The 17,756-nt window shown below is 58.9% G+C and overlaps 1 protein-coding gene across 1 annotated transcript; it reads right to left on the reverse strand.

The window, feature by feature from the left end:
* Positions 1 to 385: 385 nt before the first annotated feature.
* Positions 386 to 16,484, reverse strand: RRP1 (ribosomal RNA processing 1). The gene is made up of 13 exons (XM_082839512.1): positions 16,321 to 16,484; positions 15,047 to 15,129; positions 13,787 to 13,844; positions 11,512 to 11,597; positions 9,973 to 10,034; positions 7,461 to 7,590; positions 7,308 to 7,372; positions 6,967 to 7,103; positions 4,118 to 4,203; positions 3,330 to 3,427; positions 3,163 to 3,182; positions 2,148 to 2,258; positions 386 to 865 (listed from the first exon to the last, which is right to left on the reverse strand). Exons 1-13 carry the CDS (start codon positions 16,451 to 16,453, stop codon positions 639 to 641), a joined length of 1,296 nt encoding a protein of 431 aa, XP_082695638.1. The 5' UTR covers positions 16,454 to 16,484; the 3' UTR covers positions 386 to 638.
* Between the last annotated feature and the right edge of the window lie 1,272 nt (positions 16,485 to 17,756).

Raw genomic sequence — 17,756 nt, forward strand, 5'->3', positions numbered from 1 at the left:
ACGGCACTATGGCCCGTTTCTATTTTCCATCTAACTGGGACTCGGGCCAAGGGCTGAAACGGAATCCAAAGGAGGAGAGGGGAGGCGTGCAGGCGCCCACAGGGACCTCAGATCCAGCTCTGCCTCAGTCACGGGCAAGGGGCGGGCAGGGAACCGACCCTCCTGCCCAAAGCACCGGTTCACTGTCAGCTCCCAGCCCGAGGTGACAAAGTGCACATCCAGACGACGCTGGTAACCCTCGGCCTCATCTTGCCGAGCGTGTCTGAGGACCGCGTCAACAGACTTCGGGTGCAAAACACAAACGCCCCCAGAGAACCCGCATAAACGCACCAGGGCAGGACGGGTTTGTAGGCACCGCGTGGCACTTTATTTACAGACGCCCGGCGGGCAGCCGGTCCCCTGCCTGGGGAGGGTGCCTGCAGGGAGGCTCCAGTCCCGGGGGTCCACCGGCCTGACAGAGGTCAGCACAGCCGCAGCACGTTCTGGGACGCAGGCGCTAAGTGAGGGCCCAACCCCCTTGAGTCCTGACCTCTGCCACTTCCCGACACAGTAAGTTGGGGAGTGGTCGGTGTCCAGAGTCTCGGGAACCCAGCCTGACTGTCCCGTCCCCTCATCCTCCCCGGAGCGCCTGGCAGACATCACTTCTGGCCCTCCAGGGCCCGCTTCCTTTTCGCCTTTGGCGCCTGGCCATCGGCCGCCTTCGCTCTGGTGCCCGCCCAAGGCCGCCGCCGCCTCCTGGGGGCCCCTCTCCTGCCACGGCCCCCGAGCTGCTCCCGGGGCACGGCGGGGTCGGCCCCTGCGCTCCGGCGCCGCCTCACGGATGCCGGGCTCGGGTCTGGACGCGAGGCCTCCTCTGCAGCTCCCCCTGAAATGGCAAGGCCTAGTAAAGAGGCGTCGACAAGGCCGGCTCCAGCTGCTGGGATGCTGACTGAGGTGCCGGCCCCAGGGTGGCAGAGGACACAGTGCTCGGCAGAGGCACTGACGGCCTCAGGAGTGGACCCGCGTCGGCCCCACAGAGGCCCGTGCCAGCAACGCTGTGAGTTCCACGGCCGTCAGGCAGGGAAACCTACTCGGGCTCCTGACGCCAGGGAGGATGACCGGGAGGTGGGCCTTTAGGACGACCGGCACGAGGACAGAACAAGAAGAAAGGGAACTGGGCAAAGGCAGGACATCTGGGGCGGGCGGGCCCAGGCTCAGTGCACGTGGGGCCAGAGGGTACGCTGGTCGGAAGAGGAAGCTGGGAAAGCAGGGCCGGGCCTCCCAGTCAACGTGACAGCCGACAGTCAGCGTCCAGGGCCCAGCCTGGCGCGAGTATGTGAGCCAGTCCATGCCTGCTAAGCGGCCCTGGTGTGAAATGAGCTGGACAGGGTTGGCCCGGGCCGGAGCGGGGGTGAATGGAGAGACCCTTCAAAGGGCACTTCGGGCCCAGGACTTGGGGCCAGTTGGCCACACACGGATGACACAGGAGGGATCTCGGTGGGGGGGTGGAGCTACCGCCTCTCCCTCTTCCGTGTCCCCTTCCAGCCAGGGGTGCCTCTGGCTCCTGCCCCACTCGGTGCTGTGGGCACAGCCCATCCCACTGCAGGGGGCAGCCCCAGTGGTCTACAGTGGGTACAGGGCTTGGGGTGTGCCAGGAGCGCACGACAGCCCTTAGCAAGGTCAGTCACGTTCTAACCACAGGCCTGTGGACAAGCTGGGGGAGGGAGGGGAGAGAAGGGGGAGAGGCAGGAAGGGGGAGGGGAGGGAAGACGAGAGAGGGGGAAGCCTCTAAAATCAAGGAGGAGAGCGCAGCGAGGTTGGGGGCTCCCTGGAGGACGCCATGGGAGACGCAAGAGGAGGCACGGACCAGGTCAGATCAAAGATGGAAAAGGGTCAGGAAGAGGCACCAGACCGGAGCCACAGGGAAGGAGAGCGGGGAACGCAGGGAGTGGCCCATGGGCCAGACAGCAGAAACAGCGCCTGAGCAGCGAGGCGTCGGGGCCAGGGCGCCACATCTCCAGGACACAGGGGCAGTGGGCGCTGGGGGGCAGCAGGCTGGGGAGGGGGAATCACGCCTGGAAACAGGCCTCAGTCGCAAGTGACATGAGCGGGGAGCACAGAACGCGGGTAACGAAGCCCCAGGCCAGCAGCCCACCCACCAGGCCTACCTATCTTGTTCTGCAGCCGGGATTCGGACAAGCGCTTCTTCATCCTCACCCGTCTCCCACCCCGCGGATTCCTGTAGGCTTTTTCTGGGATGTCGTCCTCGGGGAAGAGGCCTAAAGACCAAGGCGGGCCATCAGGAGGCTGTGGGCTGGGAGGCTACGGTCAATGCGTCCACTGCCACCAGCACCACGGCCACGAGCTCCGGGCAAGGAGGCCCCAGCCGGACTCCACCGCAGCTGCGGGCAGCTCACTGGGCACCAACAGACGGCACCCGGAAGAGCCGGTTCCTGGAGCGCTGGGACACGTCTTGCTCCATCCTACAGACGCTTATGTTGGGAAGGGGCAGGTGACCTTTCTGGGTCCCGGTGGGTTTGAGTCACACAGGTGTGTGCTTCAGTCTAAGCCCACCAGATGCACCCAGTATTCATGCGTTCCCCTGAATGTAAATTTCACCTAAAAAACACAACCCCAGTGTGAAGTATTTAGGAGTACAACCTGACTGAGGGGTGGGCGGGGGGAGGAAGAAACACGGTAAAACAAGGACACTAAATCGATGGCAGAACCGAGGTGGCGGACATGCAAGTATGCACTGTAAAATCCCTTTCGACTTTGCCACGTGTCTAAAATTTTTCATAATGAAATGTTGGGGGAAAAACGCTTATATCTTCTATCTTAAACCTTCTAGGAAACTGTCTTTCAGAACAAGCCACGCCGGCTCCGCCAGCTACACACCGAGAAGTGGAGCTGGGCGCTGCAGCGCCGAGCAGCAGGGCGGCAGGCCTGGGCACTTACTGGAAATGCAGGTTCTCGGGCGCCAGGTCAGCCCCTCCCGCACACTCAGCCCTGAGATCCCCCGCACTTCACTAGGACAACGGCCGCAGAGGCCCACAGCCTGCCTCCCCCGGAGAAACACCACCTCCGGCCTCTCTGCACCCATCCATGCTGTGGGAGAACACGTCACCCGATCCACTCCCAAGAGGACGAGATGCCGTCTAGGCCTGGCAGCCCAATGCTCACCTTCCGAGAGGGCCTGCAACCTGAAAGAACAAGAGACGGTCACCCGCCACGGCCTCTGGAGAGGGGGGAGCTGCCCCCGGGAAGCCCCTTCATGCCCGAGCTCTGAAGACGGCTGCCCTCCCACCTGGGTGAGGCCACCAGAGAGCGGACGGCCCGGGGCTACTCACTTCCGGATGACTTTGTAGAGGCGCTTCCGGTTCTGCGGAGGGGTGTCCCGGCGACTGGCCATCTCGAACAGTCTGTTGGCAACGGCCTCGTAGTCGAACTGTTTCACAGACAGACACCGTGGAGGCCAAAGTCAGCCCCCGCAGGTGCTCCCAGGACGGGAACCAACAGAGAGAAAGAGCACGAGGACCACACGCCAAGGCTGTGCCCCAAGGTCCCCCGCTGCTCCGCCCCTCCCCCCGCAAACGCTGTCCCCAGCACACGCGGCAGCAGACGCTCCAGGGCAGCGCCGCCCAATGGATCACGAGGGGCCGCGAGGTGAGCCTCTGCACAACTGTAAACCCTCCAGAAGAAACAAGTAAAATTAGTCCGATAAATTTAACCCAGGCTACCTAAAATGTTATTAATTCATCAAGCAATCAACTTCTGAAATGTATCAGGAAGGACCCTATGTGTCCAACTCGCCTGAAGTCACAGATCCTGTCCGCTGAGCTCTGACCCCGAGTGGGGACCCAAAAACCCCCCACTCAGCACGCGTCACCCTGGCGGCCCCAGCGCCCTCGCCCTCGAGGGGAGCCGCAGGCAGACCTGGGGCAGCTGTCAAGCGGTGAAGCCGGAGCCCAGCCTCCCGGCGCCCAGCCCCCAACTCCACTTTCAACAAATCTGCGCTTCTTCCTGCAGATGAGGCTCCAGGGCACCTGTGTTCCTCCAAGCCCCGGTTGGACGGATGCCACCCCGCTCTGCCTTCCAGAGGCCGGGAGCTCAGCCCACGCGGGGCCCGGCCACCCACCTGCAGGACGGTGCCGGCGCTGTCCTCCTCGTCGTCGTCGCCCCACTGCTCCTTGCCCGGGTCAGGCTCAGCCCCACTGACGGAGCCTAGAACGAAAGGGCCCCAGGGACTCAGACACGCCTGGTGCCGCAGGTGTCACGGGGCCCCAGCACCTGGGAACCAGAAGCCCTGCCTGCCAGGGCCCACACCTGGGCACAGGAGCCCACAGCACGGGATAGCAGGGGCCCCGACGGCCTCCCCCCGAGGGCAGCAGTGCCCACACTGGCCTGGAAACGAGGGAGCCGTCCCAGAGAAGGTGGGGCCCAACCAGTCCAAAAAGGGAAACCAGGAGGGGATCATGAATGGGCATCTTAGGCAGCAATCACAGGAAGTCCCAGGATGGGGAAGAAGGGCGGCTGGTCCAGCCACGGGGCAGCCTGGATGGAGGGGCGACGGGAGATGAAGCTTCGGGTGAGGAAGCTTGCGCTGGTCAGACCCTGGGGCCCTGACATCACTACCTACAGAAGACAGGTTCGGTCAACAGGTGACCGAGAGGGACAGGCATGTGTGGCACAGAATGACGACAGCAGGGCTGCAGGCAGGCCCTAGGCTGCCATGGGCCCCTGGGTCAGCCTGTGCCGGCGACTCGGGCTACTGAGGAAGAGGAGGAGGGGAAGGGGGAGCCAGGAAGGACGTCCAAGACAGCTGGACAGTGTGGCCGGGGTGCTGACCGACGAGAAAGCCCAGGGGTGCGCCAGCAAGGGCACGGGAGTCAGAGGCCACAGAAGTCAGCCCCCGCTTCTACCATCAAACTACCTTCCACGAGGGCACAGGACTGGCCAGTGGGGAAAGGACTGTCCCTTCAACAAGTGGTGGGGGGGACACTGGACATCCCCGTGCAGAGGAATGAAGGTGGACCCTTACCTACCATCATATACTAAAATTAACTCAAAATGGATTAAAGACCTAAAGAAACAATAAAACTCAGAGGAAAACGTAGGGCAAAAACTTCAGGAGATTGGATTTGGCCACGATGTCTTGGATATGACGCTGAAGGCACAGGTAACAAGAAAAATTAGACAAGCCAGACTTGATAAGAACTTTAAATTTTGTGCATCAAAAGGGACTAGCAACAGAGTAAAAAGGCCACCCACAGAGCGGGAGAAGATACTGGAAAATCAGGTATCTGGGGAGGGGTTATTACCCAGAATACAGAAAGAACTCCTAAAGCTCAACAACAAAAAAATCTGACTCAAAAATGGGCAAAGGACTTGAACAGACATTTCTCCAAAGATACATGGACGGCCAGTAAACACATGAAACGGTGTTCCCAATAATCATCAGGGAAACGCACATCAAAACCACAGTGATACTACTTAGCACCCACGAGGATGGCCACTACCAAAAAAAGACAACAACGAACACTGGCGAGGGTGTGGAGAAGCTGGAACCCCTGTGCACTGTTGGGGGGCATGTAAGACAATGCAGCCGCTGTGGAGAACAGTATGGCAGTTCCTAAAAAGTTAAACACAGAAGTACCATACGATCCAGCAATTCCACTTCTGGGTATAGACCAAAAAGAATTGAAAGCAGGGTCTCAAAACAGATATCTGTACACCCATGTTCACAGCGGCGTTAACCACCACAGCTAAAACATGGAAGCAACCCAAGACTCCATCTACCGATGAATGGAGAACAAAATGTGAAATACATACAATGGAATATTATTAGGCCTCCAAAAGGAGGAGCGTTCTGACACATGATACGGCATGGATGAACCCTGAAGATGTTATGCTGAGTGAAATGAGACAGACACAAACACAAATACTGTCTGATCCTACGGACATGAACCAGAGTCATCAACAGTCAGACTCACAGAGACAGGAGGCAGAACGGTGGGTGCCAGGAGCTGAGCTGGGCAGAGGGAGGAACTGGGAGTGTTCAACGGGGACAGATTCACTTTGGGAAGATGAGAAGTTCTGTGGATGGACGGCGGTGATGGCTGCACGACAAGTGCACTTACGCGTGGTCAAGGTGGGAAACCTTACATTACATGCATTTTACCACAACAAAAGGCAAGAGCAGAGAAGTCCTGAAGCTGGTGGACAACACACACCCCTAAAGCCACAGCATACAGTGCACAGGTCACCCAGAGGACAGTCACGAGACCAGATGGCGAACCACGAAGACCCACGTTAGCATCAAGGTGAACAGGCCAGCCTGGACACCAGTGACGCGGAGCCCACAGGTCCTGCCCCCAGAGGGACATTCACAAGTGCTACCTCTACTCGTTCATTCACGCACTCACTCACTCATCCATCGCGATCTAGCAGCGCCCCCTCCGTGCCAGGCGCTGCTCTGAACACCAGGTACACAGCATGGCCAAGAGTCCCCGTCCTGGCAGAGTTGACATCCGGTGGCGGAAGCCAGGCCAGAAAGATGAACAAGTGATTTATGTAACTTCAAGTGATTTATGCCAGAAAGTGAGAATCACCATGGAAACGCCCAGTGAGCGAGGCAGGGTAGGCACTGGGAGGCTGCACTTTAAACAGGGTGGTCAGGGTAGGGCCTGGAGGGACGGAGGGCAGAGACCCTGCCAGGGAGGGGAGAGCAGGGCAGACGCCCCGGGGCAGGAGCAGAGCCCAGGAAGCCATGAGGACGTGGACGGCCACGGGGCAAGGGTTAGGAGAGTGAACAACGTGTGTGCTTGTTCCCAAGGTCACCCTGGCTGCAGAGCTGAGCACGAACTTCGATGGGGCGGGCAGAATCGAGGGGACGGGGCAGGAGGTGAAGGCAGGGCTCCCGCAGAGCCACCGTGGGCTCAGAGCAGGGCAGGCCCGTCGTCCTGATGAGATGAGCACGGTCCTCACCTTCAGGGGGCTCCCTGGACGGCGTGTCTCCATCCCGCTCCTCCGCCAGTTCCTTCATGAGATCCTCGATGGCCAGCGGGGCCTGTTCCACAATCGCCTCAAAGATGCCTCGAGTGATGTTGTGCAAAACCAGGGAGCTAAGGGGCAGCCACACCGAAGCCACCCGTCAGGCTGGGCCCTCCGGGGGGCACCGCCTCCCCGTGCCGCCTCTCCTGACCCCAGCCCCTCAGCCCCGCTGGCCCCCCATGCTGGCCCGTCATGAGCACACAGCATTTCCTAAGGGCAGCCCCCTTGGGGACTCAGCAGAACAGAAGAGGTGAGCAGGAGGGAACCGCACTCACTCCTGAGTCCGGGCGGCAACCGTGCAGAAGGGCCCAATGAGCCTGAGGTTCTGGTCCGCCGTCAGCTGCGGGGACAGAGCGGGGGCTCAGTGCCTGGGCCTCAGGCCCCCAAGCAGCCTGGATGCTGCCCTCACCCTGCCGCCCAACACCTACCTCGTGGGCGCCCACTTTGGTCAGCTCCTCCAGGAAGATCTCGATGAAGTGGCTCTTCACTCCGTTGGGGGCCTGGCTGTCGGGGTGCAGGATCTCTGTCATCAGCAGCTCCAGCAGCTGCTCGGTCTGTCTGGGGCAAGAAAAGGCAAGTCCAGCAGCAGCACGAGGGGCAACAAGGCGATGGGTTCACTCTGCCCGAGCAGGGGGCTCTGACGGGACAGTCACAGGCAGACGCCCCGTCCACCAACACAAGAAGACCCGATGACCTGGGTCTGTGCCGGCACAGAGGACTCCTGCGAGTACGGATCCACGGGCAACAGCCAGGACCACGACACACGGCAGGACTGAACCTCGGCTATAAAGCAAGAGCCCACCGTGTCTGGTGTCCCTACTGTCCCCGCTGGGAACTGCGTGGGAAGGCTCACCAGGACAGAGCAAAAGCAAAGGGAGACGGAGGCCAGAGAAGGGGACGAGTTTGCCTCCCGGGTCCTGCTGGACCAGACCCGTGGATGGTCACACGTCACATCAGACCTCACCCAGGCACGTGGGTCTCAACGGTCTCAGAGGCCTGGGGAATCCCAGATCAGAGAGCTCCAGAGACCGGTCTTTAGTGGCCCAGGTGCACCTGAAACTCCTGGGTGCTTGTTAATATACAGATCCCTGCACCTGAACCGTAAAGCACGTATCCTTCAGAAAGCTCCCTGGACGATGCTGCTGCTGACAACATCGGGGTGCCTTCCACGGCTCAGCGGAAGGGAGGCAGGCCAGGGGCCAGAGACCTCCGCTGCCAGGCTGCTGACAGTCACCTTCACACAGACAGGAATGTTACACTTACAGCCCGCTACTCTTAAGAACGGAGAAGGGCTAGAAGAGCAGATACAGCACGCAGGACTGGTTATCCCAGGGCAATGGGAGGCTACCAGTTTCTGCAAAAGGGTCTCTGTGCTGAATTACCAGTGACAGTGAGGATGGACCTACTTTCATGGTAACAGCCACACCCCCAAGCCCAAGATTAACAGAAAGAAAATCGTCCCTTTAACACTGAACCTGCTTCAGTCACTAGCCACCCCCCGGATAACACAATCCTACATCCGGAAATGAGTGAGACTCCCAGGTCTTCACAGAACTTTAAGGATGAAAATCACTAAAAGACGCACCCTTGCCCTAAATGTAGAGTTACCCACAGTCGTTCTCAACCTATAACAGTAATTCCAGTAACTGCAGGCCAAATCCTGCTGACCTTTTATGGGGGCGGGGGGCTGCCAGGCCAGGGAGAGTTTTAACGCTGCTATTCAGAAGATGAGGTGGCCCTAGAATAACACGGCCGTAAGCTGCATGCTCTAGGCTGGCAGCTCTTCTGACGTCTGGGTCCTAGATTTATTATCCTTGGGCTTAAAAATAAACTCCTTTACCATCACTTTTTAATCACAAACAAATTCAAAACACACTGTTTCTAAGCCCTCGCCCCCAGTGCCCGCCCTCCCCAAACCATGCAGCACCAGGACACTGATATGAGACGTTTGTGACACATTCTCAGTAAAATAAATAAGCAGCCGGCTACACCTCTTTTGGACCATGCAACTAGGCAACACTTTAAAAGTATCAATAATTGTTGGGGAGTCCCCGGTAGCCTAGTGGTTAGGATTCCGCGCTTTCACTGCCGTGGCCCGGGTTCAATCACTGGTCGAGGAACTGAGATCCCACAAGCTGCACAGCGCAGCCATAAAAAATATATGTATATATTTAAAAAAAAAAAGTAATTGTCTGCTGGAGTTAAAATTGCTTTTCAATGTTTATGAAAAGTTTCCTGAGTTCTTTACAATGAACATCCATCACTCTCATAAGTAGAAAAAAGGGTTTTTTTTTATTTTAATTAATTCCAAAAACTTTAAAATGTAAATGCTCAGAAACCCACTTTCTGTTGTGGTCTCAGACTGCCCCCAGGAGGTTTGGAAACCTGCTGCTGTAACCTGGATGCAGAGCCTCAGGCGAAGGGGCAGGTCCAGGCTGCAGGAGCCCCGCCCCTGCTTGGTCTCCAGGAGGAGTTGTGGGAGGAGCTAAGACGCAGCAGAGCCTAGCCCAGCCCAACCTGAGGATCCCACCCGGCTGCCAGGTGCCAGGGGAGGCCTGAGGTGAGCCAGAAAACACAGGCCCTTACAGTTTGGAGGGACACACACAAGCACCACTGTCAAAAATGTGAAGTCTGGACGGCTCAAGTATTTGTAGAGCTGAGAGCAATGAATGTCGATGACAGAGCTGAAGGTGCCAGGTTTTACAAGAACAGCTGCTCAGCTGCGCCTCCTTTGGTGAGGACTTAGTTCTGATCCAGTAAGAACTCACCGTCAAGGCTGAAACAAACATTCCCACGAACACGTGCACAAGCTTCATTTTAAAAATGCCTTTGTTTCCAGCACTAAGTCACCCTTCAACACAAAGCTGACAAATGAGTAGAGGAGAGACCCAGACCGGCCCGAGTGGCACAGGCTGCCGCAGGCCGCTCTGGGACACTGACCTCTCATCCCATCCGCGCGTCTTCAGGGCCTTCAGCGACTCGTGCAGGACCATCCGCATGAGCTGTGGCACAGGAGGAGACCCCGTCAGTGGCACCACCCAGACCTCCCCTCTGCCCCGGGTCGTCTGGGCACCCCACTGCACATGGCAGGCCCTGGAGAGCTGCTGGGGACCTGGGCCTGCGGGAGGCGCCCAGCCTCCCACGAGTAGCAGGACGTCGGGCTCACAGCAGGGACACGGGGAGTGACCACACACACAATCGGCGGCTGCGAGGGACGGGCTTGTTTCCAGAGTGAAAACGGGACGACGTGGAGCTCCCCCAGGAGAGCGGAGCCTCGGAACCACCAGGTCTGCGCCGGACACTGTTTCCTCTGAGCCCCCCCTGAGCTTCTCCCCACCCGAGGGAGAAACCAGTTTCCTTCTCTGCCCACAATCCCCGGCACAGTGGCTGACTGCCCGGTTTCCCTACCTGCCGGCATGAACCCAACAAGCCTGCAGGGGGAACCCGTAGTGGTGAAAGGCGACAGAGGACACCTGTGGTGCCGCCAGGAAGACCAGCCTCTAGAGCAGGGCTGCGCTGCCAGACATGGCCACAGGGGGGTCGTAGGAAACAGGCCGCGGACAGCAGCAGAACCCCCAACCTAAGGCCCAGCACTGCATCCTGGGACACAGCCCCTCTGAATTATGAGCGGGCGTTCTATAACCGTGCGAAGCCCGGCGCCCGGCCCCCCGCCTGCCCACACGCATCAGCGCCGTCGTCCTTCTCTCCTGAGCCCCGCGCTCGCCCACCAGCTGTCCTCACTTTAACACCTGACATCACACACATGGTGACCGCGTAACCCTGGACTGAGATGGAGCGGGTGGCCGGCCTGAGGGGCAGATCACGGGGACCTGTGCTCAGCGAGGCCTGGCTGCTGCCCTATCCAGTGTCCACATCGGGCCACCTGCTCTCGGACAGCAGCACTCATCTGGGGACTGTCCCCAGTCCCAGGGGACAGCAGCGCAGTAACAAAGGTGCAGCTCAACAGGGGCGGCAGCAAGACACAGTCCAGTTTTCCCTGCACTTCTGAGCGCAGATCAGTAACCTAAATTCACCAGAATGCAGCGCAGGAAAGGAGAGAGACAAGGAAGATTCTGCACGCTACTGTGTAAACTGTCCCTGCCCAGAGAAAAACACCTTCCAAAGCCGGCCCCCCACGAGCAGACCCAGGGGTCTCTGTCCAGGGCCCGAGCTCTAAGCTCTGCTTTCACAGCAGCAAAGCAGCAAGGGCTTCGCCACCGAGTCTCCCCCAGGGGCAACTGTGACCCTCCTCCCCTGAACCGACAGTCTGTGCAGAACCCCGGCATGTGCACCCCACGTGAGGCCGAGGCTCCCCTCACGGCCCAACTAGGCTCACAGGGAACAGACCGCAGGGCGCTCGCCACCCAGCAGCCTTGGTCCTTGGCACTGCTTGGGCAGTGGGGGGCTCAGGGGCCGGGATGCTGGACGCCGTGCCCCAGCACCGCAGGGACCCTGGCGGGGGGCAGGCAGCTTCCTCACCATGTAGAACTTGTCCAGGCGCAGCCTATCGATGCCCATCCACTCGCGGTTCATGGTTTGCCAGAATGTCTGAAGGAACAGGTGCTCTGGTGGAAAGAAAAGGCCATAAGAGAGTCAGGGGTGGGGGCAGGGGAAAGAGGCAGCTGCCTGGGGAGGGGAGGGGAGGGGGGAGGGGAGAGGAGGGGAGGGGAGGGGGAGGGGAGGGGGAGGGGAGGGGAGGGGAGGGGAGGGGAGGGGGAGGGGAGGGGGAGGGGAGGGGGAGGGGAGGGGGAGGGGAGGGGGAGGGGAGGGGAGGGGAGGGGGAGGGGAGGGGGAGGGGAGGGGAGGGGAGGGGAGGGGAGGGGAGGGGAGGGGAGGGGAGGGGGAGGGGAGGGGGAGGGGAGGGGGAGGGGAGGGGAGGGGAGGGGGGAGGGGAGGGGGAGGGGAGGGGGGAGGGGAGGGGAGGGGAGGGGGGAGGGGAGGGGGAGGGGAGGGGAGGGGAGGGGAGGGGAGGGGGGAGGGGAGGGGGAGGGGAGGGGAGGGGAGGGGGGAGGGGAGGGGAGGGGAGGGGAGGGGAGGGGGGAGGGGAGGGGAGGGGACGGGAGGGGGGAGGGGAGGGGAGGGGAGGGGAGGGGGGAGGGGAGGGGAGGGGAGGGGAGGGGAGGGGAGGGGAGGGGAGGGGAGGGGAGGGGAGGGGAGGGGCCGTGAAGAAGCCCTGTCAGGACATCGCATGGCACGGGCCTCGGGGGTGCTGAACCCCTGAGTGTGCTGAGCTGACAGCAGTGCTATGGATTTGGCTTAAAACCGGGGCTTTTAAGAACCTTGGAAAGAAAAGCAAATCCCAGCTACAACCGCAAACTGAAGCCACAGCCTCTGAAGACCAGGCAGAGAGCACTGGAAGCCCCCACAGCACGAGAAGCAGCGCTCGGGCCGCCTCTCCCCACGCAACCACTGCTGCTGCCCCACCTCGGCTCGGGCTAAGGACCCTGCCCGGCACCCACGCCCTGCCCCAGCACTCGCCCCACTGAATCCACTCACCTGATCAAACACAAAACCCTGCCAATAACAGTATGTCAGAACCGGAGTGCTACGGGCTCAACCAGGTCCCCAGCCCATACCTTGAATCCCTAACCCCCAATCCCTCAGAATATGACTTTATTCGGAGACAAGTCTTTACACAGGTGGTTAAGGTAGAAGGTCACTGGGGTGGTCCTGATCCCATCTGACTGGTGTCGTTCAGAGATGAGGACACAGACACACATAGAGGGACGACCACGTGAGGACACAGGAGGAGACGGCCGTCTGCACGCCCAGGAGAGAGCCCTCGGGAGGGACACAGAGGGCTCCCCCCTTTTCTTTCCATGTTTATTTATTTATTGTCTGGCCTGCACCGGCTCTTAGTTGCGGCGCTCAGGCTGTTCACTGTGGCATGCGGACTTCTTACTGCAGCACATGGGATCTGACCAGGGATGGAACCCGAGCCCCCTGCCTTGGGAGCGCAGAGTCCTACCCGCTGGACCACCAGGGAAGTCCCCAAAGGGCACCTCTTATCTCCCACAGGACAGGCCTGCGTTCACTACCTCATTCAAGTGTCACCAAGTGAACGCTCTGTACCTGGCCCTCTGCTGAGCACAGAAGCGCTTCTGGAGGCTCTTAGAAGGTAAAAGCTATAGAGAACAGATCTCCTCCAGTGATTACTCAGACGCAGTTACTGTGCCTGCACACTCCCTACTTCTGACTACTTTGCCAGCTTAGGCATAACCGAACTAAACCCACCCACACGGCCGGGGCACCGCCAGCAACGGTCCCGGGGTCCATGCCAGTGATGCTGCCCAGCCCTAGCTGCCCTCGGAGCAGGGCAGGGGGTGTCGCAGATGCTGGTGCCCAGGCCCCACCCCCAGAGCTTGACCTAATGGGACCAGGGTCTAGACATCAGGATTTCTAAAGACACAACGGGCAGGCCGCAGGGTTGAGAACGGCTGACGTTGGTCAGAACAAGAACGCAAGAGTTAGAAAGATGCTCTGCAGGAACCTCACCACCATCAGGTGAGACTCAGTCAGACAGCTGCGGACACTACACCGCTTTCCTCTGTAACTCTGAAATATGAGGGTTAGCCCTCTAGACGCCTGAACTGAGTCTACTCTGGGCAAGTGAGCAAACATGTGCAGGACAAACAGAACAGCATCTCCCACGTCAGCAGCAGCAGACGCCAGCTGGGACGGGGCCCTCACTCCCGCTCTCAGAACACAGGCCTCGTGTCCAGGGGCTGGGCGCGACCATGGCGGGGATACTCACGTGCCTCTGTGGTCTGGAAAGCGTGGATGAGCTGGGAAATGGTCCTGCCAAGTTCCTCCTGCGCAGGAAACAGAACAAACGCCCTCAGTCCTGAACAAACGTGATCCTACAGCAACGAGCAACGGCAGTAAGACAGACATTCAACTGTCCTCACTCGTCGCGGGGTCCGGCTCCACGGGGCCTCGCAGCCCAGCAAGCCTGGGGTTTGCAAGTCTCACACTGGCCGCGAGAGGCCTCCCCTGAAGGCCAGGGCCCACAGGACCTCACAACAAGCAAGGGCAGGGACTGCCCGCATGACCGATGCTGAACCCTGAGCAACGGAGGCTGACAAAGGAACGGGCGGGAGAGCAGGAGCCTGGGAGCACACAGCCACCTGACCAGCAGAAAGGGGGCTGATGAGACCCCTGTAAGCTACCAGCTGCCTGCCTGTGTCACTGTGGCAGGCATCACCTAGTGCACTGGCTAAACAGACGATTCCAGAGCCTCCCCCGAGAGCTTCTAGTTTATCAGGCGTGGAATACAGCGCAGGAATCTGCATTTTAAATAAGTACCGTCACCACTCAGGTGATTCTGAACAGTAAACAATTCCCGCTGGGAAACACTTCTAAATAGACTAGTATCTTAGGGCAGTGAAACCACTCCGTAAAATACCATAATGACGACACACGTCATTGTACATTTATCCAAACCCACGGACTGTGCATCACCAAGAGTGAACCTTAAGGTAAGCTATGGACTCTGGGTGATGATCACGTGCCATGTAGGTCCACGGACGGTGACAAAGGTCCCACTCTGGTACGGGTGATAACGGGGGAGGCTGTGCTTGTGGGGGGGGAACCTCAGTAGCTCCTCCTCTCATTTTGCTGGGAACCCAAAACTGCTCTGAAGAATAAAGTCTGTTTTTCTAAAAAAGGCTAGCAGAAAAAATACTCGTCTCAGAAGACGTGAATTCCGTCCCCTGGTTTCCAGCATTTCAGCACTTCATTGCCATCTCTGACAAACACAGAGCAGACAACCCGGTTTTCAGCCATGACGCCGCTGGCATTCAACAGTGTTGCTGCGGGGCTCAACTCAGCAAGCGCAGACTCACTGTAACCCAAGGCCCTGGCCCCTCCGGCCATCAAAAGCACAAAAAGGATCGAAGCTGTAAGACTCTGCCCAGCATGTCTGCAGTAGTAAAATGAGTGTCGACAACGTGCTCGCCTGTCCTCCCACTGCTCCTGCTGCCCCAGCTCCTTCTGTACCCTCCCAGGCACTCACCTGGAGGAGGGGCTTGTCCTGCATCCACATACAATAGAACAGTCCTTTCCACACCTTCAGCAGCTCGTCATGAGTGAAACCACCTGCACCAAAAACAGCAACGCTCAGAACAGATGAACCCTGCTTTTTAGTGCCAGAACACAGCCAGAGAAATGTGAACGCCTGAACTAGACCGAAGTCATCTTACTGTAAAGGTACCCGGCCCTCCCTCTCAAGCCATCCTCCCAACTCAGAACCTGCTGGGCCTGTGGCTGGAAGGACTCCCCCAGATAACTGTCATTTCATTCATTGAATAAACATTTGCCGAGAATCTACAAGCAACAGGCGCTCTACTCCATTACTGTCGATTCAAAATTGAGTGAAGCACCATTTCCTGGTCTGGCTGGTGTCTACTCAGGTGAGTCTGTTGGCAACAGTTCACCCGGCGTTACACCTGGGTTTTGTGCACTTTTCAAATTTTAAAATTACAAGTTACCTCATTCAGGGTCGTTATGAAGGCAGATACTGAACATATAAAATCACCCAACAAGTATGTACTGAGGTCCTAACTACGTGTCTGGCACCCTGTTCCAGAGCAGTGGTTCTCAGACTTAGCAACAGATCACATCACCCGGAGGGCTTCTTAAAACGGATTTCTGGCCCACTTGTCAGAGTTTCTGATTCAGCAGTACGGGGATGGGACCCAAGAATTTGCATTTCTAACAAATGTCCAGGTGATGCCGAAGCTGCTGATGGGGCCACGTTTTGAGACCCACATTTTGAGAATCACTTAGGAAGCATGTTCTCTGAGGACTGTACACTACGTGAAACTCAATAATTACACAAGAAAAAGACTACCAACAGTGATAAATGCCGCTCTGAGGAAAAAACACAGGGTGCCCAAACAGTGGGTAGCAGGGATAGCGGGATATATGGGCTGATGCGGGGACCGGTTCCCAGAGGAAGGCAGGTCTTAACTGCGAAGAGGAAATAAGGGGCTGGGGAGGCGGAGCCTCCGCATAGGGACACGTGCCCACCGCAGCAGGAGGTGAGCGCCGTGCACCTTCAGGGCAGCCAAGGTGAGGAAGGGGCGGAGGGCCAAGCGCTCAGGCGGGAGCACGAGCGGGAAGCGGGAGACGGGTGGAAGCATCGCCGCAGGCCCCGCCCACTCGGCCCGACCACGTGGAGACTCCAAGAGGTTGGAAGGTCCCCTAGCCCGGGTGGCCGCCCCGCGACCCCCACCCGGCCCGTCCGCCGAGGCGCCCCCTCCCACATGCCGCCAACCCCGCGCCCACCTTCGGCCCGCTGAGTCCTGGCGACAATGTATTTCCGGAGTTTCCTCACCGCCCGGTCTCGGGTCACCTGCTCGTTCCCTGCCAGGCGCTGCGCCAGCTGGATTTCTGGCGGAAGCTGCACCCGCGGACCCATGGCGACCGCGCCGAGACCCCAGGGTATCAGTTACCGCACCGCTTCGCCTGGGCGCACGACGTGACGTCACATGACCGCGCCGGCTTCTGCCAGGCGCCGCGTGACATCACACGCCCGCGCCGGCCTGTCTTGGACTCGGCGTGACGTCACGCGCCCGCGCCGGCCTCGCCCGGGCCGCACGCCACCGTCCTCTAGTGGCCGGGCCCGGAATGATAAATCCATCTGGCTCTGCCTCGGCAGATAGTCTCTCTGGACACAGGCAATTAGAAGGAGGTCATTAGCGTTTGCCAGCCTTTGGGGAGTTGGGGGGTGCCGTAGTTTTCCCCGCCGGCTGCTGAGGGAAGGCACTTCTTTATTAAAGAACGCCAGCGAGCACAGGCAGAGGAAAGCCCCCAGTGAATCCAGTGAATGTTGGGTCAGCCAAGGTCATCACAAAATGCCACGACGCGGGGGGAAGGTGGTCGGGGAGGGGGGGCGGGGGGGTGGGCGAGTATCGCCCCCGCCCGCAGTGGCCTGACGCCACCGGCCGGTGCCCCACCTTGCGGCAGCGTCACCCATGGGGCAAGCTGCACTGGCCTCGTCCAGCCTGTAGGTCCGCGCCCGGCCTCTGGACACAGGAAGGCCGCGCACGGGGCACGAGGACGGAATCCCGAACCCGATCTGGGACAGTCCGCAACGCTTCACAGTTAGTGTCATGAACGAAGGCATGGGTGAAGCATGTGTAAAGGAGGGGATGCAACATACAAATCTTGACTGGACTCTGATTTTTTAAAATAAGCTAAAAAATCATTTGGGGGACAACTGGAAAGCTTGCATAGAAACTAGAGGTTAGGTTATATTGCAGAATTATTGTTTGTTTTCTTAGGTATAACCATGGTGTTTATGTAGAATGGGCCTCAGCAGACTTTTTCTATAAAGGGCCATGTGTCAGGGGGACCCAAGACACCCAGATTCATTGATTCTCTAGGAAGACCCATGGCTATGATTTATTATGGCAAAAGGATTCAAGGCACAGGGAAAAGGCTTGTAGAGCGAGCTAACTTCCCAGCAAAGAGCTGTTGACAACGCATTAAATGTCAGAAGGAGCTTGTTAGAGATCAGAGCCCAGGGTTTTCTGGGACTTCCCTGGAGGTCCAGTGGTTAAGACTCTGCGATTCCACTGTAGGAGGTGGTCTACGCTCCCGAATGCTGAGCGGCACAGCCAAAATGTTAATTAAAAAAAAAGTGCCCAGTTTTTATTATGAGCTAGTCACAGACACACACGGAAACTCCGGACTCCCAGAGAGAGAACAGATGTTCAGCA

The sequence above is a fragment of the Leucopleurus acutus genome (assembly GCF_964270905.1).
Source record: "Leucopleurus acutus genome assembly, chromosome: 5".
Classification (NCBI taxonomy): Eukaryota; Metazoa; Chordata; class Mammalia; order Artiodactyla; family Delphinidae; genus Leucopleurus; species Leucopleurus acutus.